We start from the raw sequence: 14655 nt of genomic DNA, 5'->3' as shown, positions 1-14655 counted from the left end.
GGGTCACTCTCCTTATGGAGCAGAAGTGACCTAGAGTCACTGAGTGATTCAAAAAGCAAATGGTGCCAAGCTATTTTTGTCCCTCTTGAAGAGCTAAGCACAGTCAGGGCCAAATCAGGCCAGCTACAAACTAAGAGGAACTGACAGACAGAGGACCCTCTTACAACCAGGCCTTGAAGTTCGTCAAGGAAAATCACATGAAGACACGTCTATTGCTCCAACAGTCCATGTGAAGTCCTAGACTGCAAGGGATCTCTCCCCCCGCGCCCAACCATCAACAAACTACATTCCCATCAAGGGAAGGATTAGTAAGTCCTGCCCACCTCATCAAGCCCAATCAGATAAACTTTGAACAAGGCAATCTTGCCAGCTTTATCTGTGCAGTTTAAAAATCCGTTCTTACAGAAGGACCAGCTGCATCTCACTGCCAGTTTGTGAATGGGAGAAGCTGACAAAAGCTAATTGTGTGAGGTGACACACATTGACCTTGGAGTACCTGGGCACAATGTGGCAGCTGGAATGGACAATTTTATCTTGATGAAGTTGACTTTTCTAGATAGGGCATTTGGCATCACCGACATTCCATTTTGTCCTGCAAAGTGTTGGATTTATCAGGAACCGCATCCACAGGGAATCCCCACCCCCACGTTTGGAATCTGGCAAGCAGGGTCATGCTAGAATGTTTACAAACAGCAACAACAAAATCCTTAGGGTTTAATGCAGAGGTTATACAAATGGAATTTTTAAACAAGAAACTCCAATTTCAGGAGCATAAAACACCTGTGGAGGTTTGAAGGAAGTGGGTGAAGGTGATGATGAGCGAGGAAAAGGTGAGCAGTTTGGCAAGCCAGCTTCTCTTGCTAGGCTTTTGGCACATTAAAATATACACAGCCTAGTAGAGAAGGTGGGTGCTCCTGCCTCAAGGCTGGGCTTGAAAAGTTGCAGGAAAAGACCTGAGAATTTCTCTGCTGTCACTGCTTTATACACACTGCGTTTGCTGATGTCTCAAAGGGTGCCCTTGAAATAATCAGTGAATCACAACAGGAAGAAGCGATTTTAAATGAACAACAAAACAAAGGGAAGGGTTTCCTTGGGGTTTAGCAAAGGCAGAGGGAGACTGAACACCAATTACAGTGGTGCCTCGCTAGACAGTTACCCCGTATGACAGTTTTTTCGCTAGACATTGACTTTTTGCGATTGCTGTAGCGCTTTGCAAAACAGTGATTCCTATGGGGGAATTTCGCTGGACAATGTTTGGTCCCTGCTTCGCAAACCGATTTTCGCTAGACGATGATTTGCTTTTCGCTAGACAATTATTTCTCTAGACAGTGATTTCAGTGGAACGGATTATCATCGTCTAGCAATGCACCACTGTATCTTAAAAGGGAAGCACAAAACAACAATAACAACATCAGCACTGCCCTTTTCTCCCTACTTCCATCTCCCTGATCTCCCTTCAGCAGGATCCATTTCCCTGCTTGGAATTCTCTGCTGGAACTGTTTTTCTTTTGGGAGTTTTGGAGGAATTTTGAGTAGTCATTGGAAGCTTCTGACTGGGAAGCTCTTGTGGCAGACAGGAATGGTCAAGCTACATAGCTGCAGGAATCTGAAGCTACATAGTGCTTAACTGCACACTCTGAGAACAAACCAAACTGTATATAAACCCTGTGTTCTGAGGGGATGAAGAAAGCCAAAGAAAGCCTGGGAACAGCTGCTTGGATGAACGGAGACAGGCTTTATATCATCCAAATACAAAGTGGGGAAAAGAGAAGGCAGGGAGAGCTGGTTTATTAGTTATTCCCATTCTTGTCCTCTCCTGGATCAAAACCATCTTCTCTACTCTGTGTGAGAAAAAAACAATGAAACCCTTTCTCTTTCTTGGAGCTTGGCACAGTTGCATTTTTGGATTACAACTCTTCGACTTTTCCGGTTAACATAGCCCAAAAAAGGTATCCATTCTGAGTTCTGGGAAAGATAATCATAACTCTTTATTTTTGAAAAGGTGTTTTGGAGATGGGGAAGGACTTTAAGTATCCCCCAGACAGTATGGTCAAGAAAACTAAGGTTTGTGCCCACTCTATCTAGACTGGGGAAGTTTGTGCTTAAAAGGCTCTTATCTATTTTATTTTGCACCTGAGTGATCCTTTCATGTACACAGGAGACGTTTCTATGAGAAGGGTCCATTTTCGCCCTCTTTAATGACAGATGTCCCCTTCCCCACCTTTAGTCTCCCTCCAGCTACAGTGATTCCTCCTCCCTTTAATTTTTTTTCTCTCTCAACAAGTCATTGTTGCGTCAGATACTGTACCAGTACAGAAGGGCACCTCCAATATATTTCGAATCTCACTGTTCCATTATTAATTTAAAAAGAAAGAGAGAGAATATGAAAATACGTGGAGGAAAGAGTTTCTTTGTTGTCCCTTTTAGTGCCACAACCCACTGCATACATCACAGGCTTGTCAACACAGAGAATGTCATCCAAAACTCCATTTGGGAGCAGATTAACCAACCACAAGGACTGCAGAACAGGATGATCAAGAACACTCTCAGTCACACCAAATAAACAGTGCTGTTCCAGAATAGAGCGTGACAGTTTCCAAAACAGTGTCATGGGTCAACATTACTGAAAACACAAGTGGCCCCTGGAAAATAGGGTGAATGAAACCACACCCAAAGTAATCCAAATAGCAAGCTCTATGACCGACTCATCACTCTATAACTTTTGCAAGCTCCAAGCTAAAGGAAGGAGCATTTTGGAGATGACAATTTATGGGTTTTTTTCCTAGAAAGGAATGAAAAGGGAAAGAGTTAAATAATTGCTATATCTGTTTTTATATGAGGAGCTTGTCTGCCCCAGTTAGTTTTAGGGTTTATAAGAAAAAAACAGAGGGAGTACATTATGGAACTGAGGTTGCAGTTTTAGATTAGATAGGCATCCTTCAGTCTCGAGAGACTATGGTAATGTGCTCTGTATGGAGAACTTGGAACAGCGTCTAGTGTGGCTGAGGAGGCCAATTTGAGAGTGACAGTCCCTTCCACACTGAAGACAAATCCAATCTGTCCCCTGTCTGGCTCCCTGCTTTTGCTGCTTTTGTGACTTCCTCTTTGCCTCGGCCTGTTGGGCAAGGGTCTCTTCGAATTGGGAGAGGCCGTGATCAGGTTAAAGTCACATGGTTGTCACTAGACATGGGGATGAATATAAAAAACAAATCAGGATACAGTATTTAATGACTATCTCTGATTCATCAGATATTTGTTGCTTCGTATACTTAGGGTCCAGAGATCCAGACAAATACGAAGCAGTGAGTATAATCCTTTTATATTCGTCCCTTCGTTCCCCATCTGCTTATGCCTCTGTGGATCTGCTGTTCCTCCGAGGCATACGCAGAGAGAGATTTTCCCTTCGGTGGCTTACTAAAGCCTGCCAGAAGGGAAACCTACCCTTGGGGCTGGGGGATGGCTGAGGATAGAAAGAGGGGCCTTCCCCCTCCTTCTATCCTCAGTGGCCTAGGAAGAGGGGGAAAGGGATCAAACTGATCCGGAGCCTGGGAATTGTTTTGATCCTTTTCTCCCTCTACTATGCCACTGGGGATCGAAAGGGGGGAGGGGGAAAGCCCGATCCAAACCATCACCCAGCCAAACTGCCTTTGCAAACAGAGTGCAGCCGGATTACTTTGATCCTTTCCCCCCTCTTCCTATGCTGTGTGGCAGAGGAAGGCTGTGGGGGGGGGGGCAGGGCTTGCTTTTTTTTAGATAGCCCCAGGGGCTGTATTTTTTTTTTAATTACCCGATGAACCAACAAATTGATTCATGGTTCTTTGGGACACTGGGAGGCAATTTGTGTTTCATGAATTGTCAAGTTTGATGACCCACGAACTAAGAAGTGCCATGTTGGTACTCCGTCCCCATCTCTAGTTGTCACATATTTTGGGGGTCGGGGGTCGGCGTGTGCCTCCTCTTAGTTTTAATCAAAATGTAAGATATGTGTTTAGGGGGCTACATGATCTTTCAGAATCATTTACAAATTGGCACCACAGAGCTCCAGCTTTCTGTTTCGCCCTCAAGAATGTGTGCCAGTGCCAAATGAAAAGGGCAGTCTTGAAGATGCTACGAGACTCTTCACTACTATAGTACCTTTATTAATTTCCAATTATTGTCCCCACCCCTTGAGCCTTTTCTATCAAAAGCTAGAAAGAGATAGGGGGTATGTATAATACTCTTTCACTGTATAGCTGCACCCCTGATCCTGTTCAGGCTGACTGCGGATACTGGGAGTTGTAATCTAAAGAAAGAAGGACTGCAAGCTCTGAGTAAAATCCGGCACGCTGTGGGGGGGGGAGATGCTTTGAAAGAGACCGGGAGAGATTGCCTCTCTGAAAAACTGGACGGCTGGCCTCAAAGTGATCCTGTGATGGTTGCACTTCCCCCTTACAACCACCAGGGGGAATCAGAGCACAACGGCGTCCTGGGAGGGAGGGGGTAAAGGGGCGTAACAGTCTGCGAGAGCAAAAAGAATAGCAGACGCCCACCCTCTTCACGTGACCCTGGTCAAAGGGGCCGGAAACGGAACAACCCCCCTTCCGGAAGGGGAGGCAGAAAATAAACCAGCTCCCTCTGCACGTGACGCGGCCGACACCGGAAGTCCACCTGGATTGTCGACCCAGTGGAAAGGTTGAGTGGAGGCGGGAGAGTCAGAAGTCGACAGGGTCGCCATGAGCGACGGGTCCGGAGAGCCGTCCGCTGAGGGGGCGCCCGTTACTGGGAAGGGGGTCCGAATAGTGGTGGAATACTGGTGAGCGAAATTTCTGTGCAGGCCTCGCTCACTTAACCCCAGGCTGTAAGGGAAGGCTCTTACCGTAGTTCCTCTTTAGAGGGTTGGTCCCATCCCTTTTAGCCGCTTATCTGTTCTTCTGGTTTGGGTCCCAGTGAGTTTCCCTTTTATCCCTTGTAGCCCCGCCATATTCGAGTGAGACTTCGCGTATTTAAGGCGACTAGCAGCCCCCTGGGCGGTATGATCACTACAGTATCTCCTTTGAAGTTTCTCCTATGGACAATGCTTATATTGTCATCATCTTAGACCTGCAGAGCTGGAAGGAACCCTATGGGTCATCGATTCCAGCCTCTGTCAAGAAGGCACCGTGGGTAATCAAACTCCCAACCTCTGGCTCTGCCGCCAGAGACCTAAAGCACTGAACTACCTTCAACTGCAACGCTATCGGCGCATATAGTATTTTGCATAGTGTCAGAAGCGTGAAGCCCCTGCCCCGTGCAGCCTGCAAAACACCTCTTAGTACTGGAGAAGCAGCCCCCTGTGTTGTGGTGGTGTAAAGACGAACAGTTTTACTTGTAAGGGAAATTTCTAAAAGGTGACTGTGTTTGCCTGTTTTAGCAAGTAGAACAAAAGAATTGTGGCGTCTTAAGGGATAACGTTTATTTCAGGGTAATGGACTGCAGGCCATTTCCTTCCATAGTTTACTTTGGCACCTTGAGTTCTAACAACTTTCATTTCGTTTAAGTTTTAAGAATTGCAGTGATGAAGTGGACTGCTCCTCACAAAAGCTTAAGTCAAATAAGGCTTCTTGGTTTCTAGGGCTCCACAAGATGTGGTATTTGTTGCAAGAAACTTAATTTTAAATCTCTCCCCCACCTCCACCCCAGTTAGTATAGGCTTGGATAATAAAGGGACTTTGCACCCAAATATTGCATCCAATTTTTATTCTAGTGTTTAGATCTCTTGAGGCTCAGCAGACTTGGAAGGTAAAAGGTGTAGGTGTAACTGGTGTGTAGACTGTAGCCCCTGACCCATGTCTGTTGTAAGTTGGGAAAGACAGAGAATGATATCAGTCTCGTTGGAAGAAGAACATGGGGAAGCTGAGGGCAGGGCTGTGTTAACCCATGACTGGGCCCCGAGGCTTTCAGGTGTATCAGACTCTTCTTTTAACAGCAGAGGCCTAGAGTGCCTCAGCAAAAGAATTGAGGGGCCCCCAAGCTTCAGCCTAGTCAGCTTTATGAATAATGTGACCTTGGCTGAGGAAGGAAATGATAATTCTCTCCAGTGAAACACAAACTTTTGATCAGTTGTCCTTATCATGGCCTTAAGATTTTACTTTTTCCCTGATGAAGGTGAAAAGGCAAATATGCTGAAATGTCATTTTCAGTGCTGTCCTGTTAGGAAGCATTGATTACTTTTGCATGCAACCACTGATGGCACTAATGTGTGTATGTGTGTTAAACAGTACTTGAATAGTTTGTGCCTTTGAATATTGATCTCATATGAAAAATGAGCCATTTTAGTGCTACCTTTAAGCAACCGCAACAAAATGATATGGTGGCCACATAGAAACATTAAATTATCCCTAGTAGCACTCGCCCTACTTACATTCACATCTTTTCCCTTCTTCAGCTTCCTTTTGATGCCCTAATTAAATTTATTTTCCAGCAAACCTTGTGGCTTTGAATCCGCTTACCTAGAGCTGGCAAATGCAGTAAAAGAAGAATATCCTGACGTGGAAATTGAATCACGCCTTGGTGGGACAGGTATGAGTCTCAGAAATTTCTGTGCCAACAGTCAGTGTACAGTTGTGTTCAAAATTATTCAACCCCCAATGCTGTAAAGGGGTTTAGGGACTATAGTGTACATTTGGAATTGTATTTAGAATGAAATCCTACAAGGACGTTTTAAAGAACCAAATGCAGCTAAAATAACATCAATTGTTTATGTAATACAGTAGTAAATGTTTCTTTTGTGGTTTCTTCATTGCCACAATTATTCAACCCCTTAAAGACTACCACTCTGAAGAAGAGAGGTTCATTCAGGTGTTTTCGATCAGGTATTGAAAACACCTGTGGATGTCAACGAGCACCAATCAAGCATAATAAGCACCAATTAGGCAGCTTTAAAAGGACTGTGATACTCAGCTCCTTCTAGACATTTACTGGTGTGGTTACAAAGATGGTGAAGTCAAGAGAATGGTCCAGGAAGACAAGAGAAGAGGTGATTTGTCTTCACAGGAAGGGCAATGGCTATAAGAAGATTGCAAAGAAGTTAAACATACCAAGAGACACCATAGGAAGCATCATTCGCAAATTCAAGGCAAAGGGCACTGTTGAAATGCTACCTGGTCGTGGAAGAAAGAAGATGCTGACTTCGACTGCTGTGCGCTACCTAAAGCGTAGAGTGGTGAAAAGTCCCCGTGTGACTGCTGAGGAACTGAAAAAAGATTTGTCAGATGTGGGTATAGAAGTTTCAGCGCAGACAATAAGGCGCACACTGCGTAATGAAGGTCTCCATGCCAGAACCCCCTTGCTGTCTCCCAAGAATAAGAAGAGTCGACTGCAGTATGCCAAAAGTCATGTGGGCAAACCACAAAAGTTGTGGGATAGTGTTCTGTGGACTGATGAAACAAAATTAGAACTGTTTGGGCCCATGGATCAACGCTATGTTTGGAGGAGGAAGAACAAGGCATATGACGAAAAGAACACCTTGCCTACTGTGAAGCATGGCGGAGGGTCAATAATGCTTTGGGGCTGTTTTGCTTCTGCAGGTACAGGGAAGCTTCAGCGTGTACAAGGTACCATGAATTCTCTTCAGTACCAGGAGATATTGGATGAAAATGTGATGCAGTCCGTCACACACCTGAGGCTTGGGAGACGTTGGACCTTTCAACAGGACAATGATCCCAAGCATACCTCCAAGTCCACTAGAGCATGGTTGCAGAGGAAAGGCTGGAACATTTTGGAGTGGCCATCGCAGTCACCAGACTTAAATCCGATTGAGAACCTCTGGTGGGACTTAAAGAAAGCAGCTGCAGTGCGCAAGCCTAAGAATTTGACTGAACTGGAGGCTTTTGCCCATGAAGAATGGGCGAAGATACCCGTAGATCGCTGCAAGACACTTGTGTCAAGCTATGCTTCACGTTTAAAAGCTGTTATAACTGTAAAAGGATGTTGTACTAAGTACTAAGATTGAATGTCACTTGGGGGTTGAATAAAAACTAATAATGATGTGAGCACAGAAAAGACATTTGTGGTTATTTCATTATAAACTTAAGGTTATATTTCTCTGACCTACAAGTGCCTCTTTCATGTAAATGTAAGCAAGATGACTGAATGATCAAAATCAATGTCAAAATGGCCAAAACATTCAATTTCAGTGGAGGTTGAATAATTTTGAACACAACTGTAGATGCTAAACTTTCTCAGTAATACAGTGAATGAATCCCTCACACAGTATTGCTGTGAAGGTAACACGATAGTGAAATATGTCAGGCCAATCAGCTGACTGGATGTAATGCACAGACCTTTTGGATCTAGTCCTGCCATTTCCCGTTAACATTTAGGCTTAAAGAAAGAAAGAAAAAAGAAAAGATCCCATTTATGCTTAACTGTCATGTGAGATGGTGTTTAATCCTATTTTTCTCCACATGCTACAGTATTCTCTAATGCTTCCCTCCAAACATAGCAGTTAAGCTTTCCATAAGGGTAGGGTAGGCAAGACACAGACCTTCAGCTATCATTAGATACCGGTCACTGGCCAGCAGAGTGACTAAAAATGATTTTTAAACAAATGATTTAAATCACAATTTAAATGATCAAAAAATCATTTTTTTTCAAAATATAAATGGTGATTTAAATTTATTTCGTTTAAATCAAATCCACCCTGCTGGCCAGCAATAGTCAACAGAGAGGAATGTGGAGAGTTACAACTCAGTAGTGCCAAGGCAGGGGACACATTTTGCCCATCCCTGGCTTGTGAGAAAGCAGGATCAGAAAGAAAACTGCCAGCTCTTCTTTCTCTATCCTGACACTGGATATGTAATCCCTAAGTGATTTCTCCAAAGAAGGGTCGCCCTTCCATGATTTTTTTAAAAAAGGCTTACTGCTTCTGTTTTGTATGGAAAAGCCTTATAAGCATGCTGACATGAAATATTTGGTTTGGTTACCATCTGTTGAGTTTCTGCTACTAAAGGCAGCAGGCTGGAGCAGACTAGATGTTCCTTATGGCACTGTTTTTTCAAAACTTCTGCTATAAGGAAGCTTCTTCCAACAAACCCATCTACTAGGGAATCTCTGTATACCTTGTATGAGTTTCTCATGCCAGGTGGATGGTTGAGGTGAAGTATTCTTAGGTGCATGGTAAGTTAACATGAAGTTTCAGTGAGACCTAACCAATCGGATTGCAAAATCTAAACGTGCATCCTACAGTGTACCTTCTCTTCTCTGGGTCTGCTCAACTCAGCAGTGTGGATTCTGGGAGTTACAGTCCAAAAACTAAATTTCCTAAGCTCTGCCTTGGTTTGGTACTTAACATGTTGATGGGTGAGTGATTCTTTTCTGCCTGGATGTTACAACAGCTGGCATGAACTTGATGCTAGGCTTGATGGGGATCAAGCTTCTTCAGGTGCTTTGTTTTTCAGCATTTCACGCATCCTTTTCCTTACAGGTGCTTTTGAAATAGAAATAAATGGGCAGCTGGTTTTCTCCAAACTTGAAAATGGAGGATTTCCTTACGAGAAGGATGTGAGTTCTTTCCCTGTGTGTCCCCCTACCCACCCATAACTTCAGTCTATTGTTTTGGGAAGACAGCTTGAGAGCCCACGGTGACAGTCATCTGGTGGTAATCCCCAAAGTGCGAAATACCAGTAATTACCCTTTCTTACATGTGTTTAATTATTTAAGAAGTATTTTTGCTGCAAAATGGAGGCAAGGCGAATTGGCTAAACCCACTTAATGAAGGCTGCAGATTTTTCCTTCTTCCAGCTTTCAAAGTACAGATGAAAGGAAATGTTTCCTTCAACAAAAGTTATGGCTTTATAAAAGTAATATGTTTCTCATGTGTTACAAAGTAAGCTCCTTTTTAACACTGAATTTTACAATTAACATCATGAAACCAAATTATTTTTAAAAAGATCTAAAAAGCATGTCCTTTCAGCTTCACCAATGAAATTGTAATTAATTGTAGTTGATCTATCTGCTGCTGGACCATTTTGTTATAATTACATTTTGCTTTAATTCTAGAGTAATAGGGAAGGAAGGTGTGGGTGTGAAACCACAGCAGTTTTCCCAGAGCATTTCTAAGATACTGGATTTCCCATTCAGTACGACAGTATCAGCCAGTTTCAGAAGAATTAATGGTTCTGATTTTATCTTTCTGTTTCTCCAGCTGATTGAAGCTATTCGGAGGGCCAGCAACGGGGAGCCACTTGAGAAGATCACCAAGAGCCGACCACCTTGTACCATCCTTTAGTCTTTCTCTCTCTGGTTCTGTCTTTCAGATTGCTATTTGCTGACACTGCCCCCCCCCCCCTGCTAGTTGTTGTTGCCTCTGCCTATAGGTATAATTACTTGTTAGGTGAGAGGGAGTACAGAAAAGATGTCAATGTGATTTTGGTTGCTTGCACACTACAAGCTATATAAGCAAGAACCTGAGCCAGTTTTGGAGGGGGTGGAGATAGGAGAACAGAGATCAGGTACTTGCCAAATAGATTGGACCAGTTAAGCCTTCTTCCTGAAAGGGAATCCAGCATTTCAATCCTTTTGCATTTCTAAGTGCCAGACTATAGTTTGTCTTCATTTGAATGTTAACATTTCTTAGCCCCTCTTTGTAGTCAAAAAACCCAAAGCTTTGTTTCTTTTTGCTCTTGTTTGAATGATTATCGGGTCTCTTTTTCTGCTTAACTTGGTCATTGGTTCTGAGACATCACCTGTCTCCATCCTTTGGGACTCCTGATGTCTCTTAACCACGAATCAGAATGAGCCACTATCTCCTGTTTTTCTCAAGGTGGGGGCAAGCTCTGAGATGTCTGACTATGGCTTGCTAAGAAGTTAAAAATTATCCCTATATTAAAACAGGAATGGTGTTCTGAAAGACTCCATACCTCACCCCACCTAACTTAATACTTGGACAATACTAAATTAGTATTCCAGAGTGGAATAGCCTCTTATTGTGCACATGACACATTTGAAGTTTTCCACAGCAATGCTACATCTATATTTTCCCGCCTATGCCCGATCACTGTCCAAATGAAGCTAAACCCTTGATAAATCCTTTCTAGGTAAGTCATTGAAATAGAATGGGGCAGATGGAGTTTAATGACATCCAGTCAAAAAACTCTTCACTGGATAAACAGAGTATTATCAAAGGAAGCTACCAACAGAGCACCAACAGCAGTCAGGATTTTCCCAGGACAACCCCATAAGGATCTTTTCAGAGAGACCAGATTTTTGAGTGAAGGAGAGGCTGCAGCTGATCAGATACTTCTGAGTGGCCTGAGAAAAGCTTGCCAAAAGCACCTAAGGCATGGACTGGGACTTGCCTGCTGCTATACTTGCCACCCTTACAACATATTTGGACATTGTATATCAGAGTAGGCAAGTGTAAAGTACAAAGCGTTGCATTTCTTACTATAATTCTTTCAACTGAAAGCAAGAGTGGGCAGTCTTTTTATTAGACCAATAAGGTAATAAAATGTAAACGTTCAAGTCCAGTAGGATCCTTCTTCAGATTGAGTGTTGCATGGCTTGAGGACTTTGCAGTGTCTAGCCTAAAGAAGCTTCATACTGGAACAAAAAAAACTAACCTATAACATCTCTCTTAATCTCTGGCACATCCCAGCCAATCATTAAGCAATTTTAAGGCTCACTGTTTCCAAATCTCCCATTGCAATCAGTGGACCTTGAAATATTTAACATGTACTGGATTTTATACTCACACTGCTTTAAAAACTCAGCACAAAATAGCCTGCTATCTTGCAGTTACCATTCTTAGAACAATACAATGACATCACTGTCACTTTACCAATTAACACGAATCTTGACTTCACCGTGCTGTTACCTCTGTGCTATTCCCTGTGCTCATGGCAACCACTGAAACAGAACAAAGATGGGGAAGTTCTCAGCACAGCGGCTGCATGTCAGCCATTTTGCTTCACACAAGGGGAAATGGTTGCAGTGTAATGATAACCTTACATTACACTTAAAAACCTGACTGAAATGCCCAATTTTGCTTCTTAGACTCCATCTTGTTTTAAGGCTCCTTAATTTTATCTCCCTGTTTCCTCCTCTTTTATCTGTCATTTGGTTACTATTGGGTTATCTGCCAAAGTTGGAAACATTGAAAAGCAACCCTGAAATGCTGCTAACTGTTATGGGGCAAGCACCCCTTGCTGGGACTTGGAGATGACGAGAGAAGAAAACCCAGTAATATTGCTACACCCACTGTCTTAATTTATTTGTTGAGAATGTTGATGAACCCATTTGTTTATGCTTATTTGTATAAAGGAGAAAAAATTAAAATACTTGTAAATACAGTATACATGTATGGCTGGATGGGTAGAAGACAGAGGGCAGGCCAGGAATAAAGGCCAGTTCTTGGAGATATTGAAGTGCAAAATGGTGTATTTTAAAAACATTTGGTTGCTTTAGTTTTATGTATAATACCACATAGCAACATCACCAACGCAGGATAGTAACCTGCACTTAGTTGCCCCCCTCCAGCTTGTTGTGTGAAGGGATATTTACCATTAACTTTTGTCCAGTTCACAGTTAAGTTGAACTCTTTCGTTGCCAAAATTGCACAATGCATAGAACTGAGTGAACCAGGTGGCCAAGCAGGCCAGGGTGAAACCTTAACGTGAGGTAGAAAATCAACAACTCTGCTCCTCTGTATTACCTGTTGGTTTCAAATGGGGATTGTCCAGAATGTGCCTTTGCATCAGAGTTTTGCCACCAGAAACTGGCACCTCACCGTGACTTTTACAAATGTTCTGTCTCCACAGGAAACAACAGTCAAATCTAGCCCCAGATGAGATCCTTGTGGAAGATGTGGGTTCCAACCAAAAAAACTCACTCTCCCCTCCCCCAATAATTACTCAAGACAAATACAGTAGTGTAGAAAATGAAAACCATTGTACAGTACAATTCTCAGATATACAAATACTTAGGATACAACTGATTGTGTTAGTCATCCATAACAGATAACCTTCAATGTACCAAAATAGCACCAACTATTCCAAACATAGACTTTTAGAGGAAAAAAGATTGCAGGTGGAGGCAGACTTTAGATGTAGTAGACAACTAAATCCCGGCCCAACATATGCAACATTTGTTGGGTACAGTTCTGCCTTGGATTACTTAAGGACTTTTTATAGAGACAGAGGCAAACAATAGTAGTTTGAGTTTCCACACATTTATACATTTGAAAAAAGCCACATCAGTTACAAGATACACATAGGGCTGGCTCCAGACAGTCTCTGGACAGGCTATAATAAGACCCATGAAGAAGGTAAGATCCTCGAAGAAAGGCAAAGTCTTTGTTCCCTTATTCTTAACCATGATTATTTCCCATAGGTTTAAGAAATAAAGATGTCTAACAAAGATCCATAAACTTCCTGAACAATGGTGGCTTTGACAAGAGTGTAGCTCGCTTGTGCAAGTTATCTGGGCAAGAGTGGGTAGTGTCCCCTTCATTTGTGCATCCCAACCTTGTAGCTTGCTGTTAAGTTCCCAAGATAGTCCAGAGGAAGAAGGAAATAGTGTGAATATTGTCTCTTTGGTCTTTCCATAAGTCCTTAGTCTGGGTCCTTGGTATATGTTCTTTAAAAGTCTTCTGCTTTCTTTCTTCCTAATATTCAATGAAAATCAAAAGGTGCTGTTCTTAAGCTGTATCTGGACAGTAAACATTTGGGTAATGTAATATTATGGAGTGACTACAGTACTTTCAGTATTTAGAGGAAAACAGGCCAAAATCCTGTTGAGAGAACGAATGGAAAAGGGAGCACTGGCATAGATAAATGGCTGGTGGCTTTCAGGTTTGCTAGATCTACTTTCTCTTTTTCAGACAATTCCAAGATATAGCTGCAGTAGACGACTTTTGAGCAGAGGGGTTCAGCCTCAATTCACTGTCCTCCCATAAATATTTGTGTAAATGGGAAGGGAGAGCTTTGATGCTATGCTTCTGAGAGTCAGAACATGCTGGACAGAGATCTGTAAGTAGAGCCAAATCTATCTTACAGCATGTATGCCCAAGGCTTAGACATACCACTTTATATCACATATAGATCGTTCCATGTGGAAAGAGACAAAAGCTTTCTTCTGTCACTGGACTTGAACTGGTTCACAGAAATTATGATAGCTATGGTGGAAAATCCAAAATGGCTTCTCCATTCCCTGCATCACAATCAACTAATTTAACAATGGGGCACAACCTCCTATTAAATCCTTCCTATACAAAGACCAGTGAATTCAATGACAGTCTTGTTCTTCCATAAGGCTGGTATGGAACAGTTTTCCAGCAGTATGTGCCCCATGATTCAGATCCATCTGGTTCCAACATGACTAACCTTAGCAGCACCCGAAATCTGCTACAGAGGCAGCCATTTCCCCATGCCAACTGAAAACAGCTGCTCTGTACTAGGAGAGAAGGCATGAATGGCAAACCAATGTGCACAATAAATAATTAGTGGTCTGAAATTCAAGGCAAAATGATAATCTTTCCAATAACTAGTCCCATGAAACCTTTTTCGTCACATACATAGAATGGGCTTCTGTGCTATACTGCAGTCATTCTTCTGGCTACCTGTAGTTGTGAAAAGATTATCCTTTCATATTGTTTACTCAACTCGTACAGAAAGCAGAAACAAATGTTCCATATGGATG

The 14655-nt window shown here is 42.6% G+C and overlaps 1 protein-coding gene across 1 annotated transcript; it reads left to right on the top strand.

The window, feature by feature from the left end:
- Positions 1 to 4614: 4614 nt before the first annotated feature.
- MIEN1 (migration and invasion enhancer 1) lies at positions 4615 to 12306 on the top strand. The gene is made up of 4 exons (XM_020799293.3): positions 4615 to 4792; positions 6440 to 6537; positions 9443 to 9519; positions 10163 to 12306. Exons 1-4 carry the CDS (start codon positions 4713 to 4715, stop codon positions 10244 to 10246), a joined length of 339 nt encoding a protein of 112 aa, XP_020654952.1. The 5' UTR covers positions 4615 to 4712; the 3' UTR covers positions 10247 to 12306.
- The last annotated feature ends 2349 nt before the right edge of the window (positions 12307 to 14655 follow it).

Source organism: Pogona vitticeps, chromosome 6, assembly GCF_051106095.1.
Source record: "Pogona vitticeps strain Pit_001003342236 chromosome 6, PviZW2.1, whole genome shotgun sequence".
NCBI lineage: Eukaryota > Metazoa > Chordata > Lepidosauria > Squamata > Agamidae > Pogona > Pogona vitticeps.
This window is presented reverse-complemented; position numbering and strand designations above follow the sequence as displayed.

Bases quoted from the DNA above. Each gene is read 5' to 3' on its own strand.
- MIEN1 (XM_020799293.3), top strand. From the start codon at position 4,713: ATGAGCGACGGGTCCGGAGAGCCGTCCGCTGAGGGGGCGCCCGTTACT. The intron at 6,538-9,442 runs GTATGAGTCTCA...TTTTCCTTACAG, and splicing joins ATCACGCCTTGGTGGGACAG to GTGCTTTTGAAATAGAAATA. The intron at 9,520-10,162 runs GTGAGTTCTTTC...CTGTTTCTCCAG, and splicing joins GATTTCCTTACGAGAAGGAT to CTGATTGAAGCTATTCGGAG.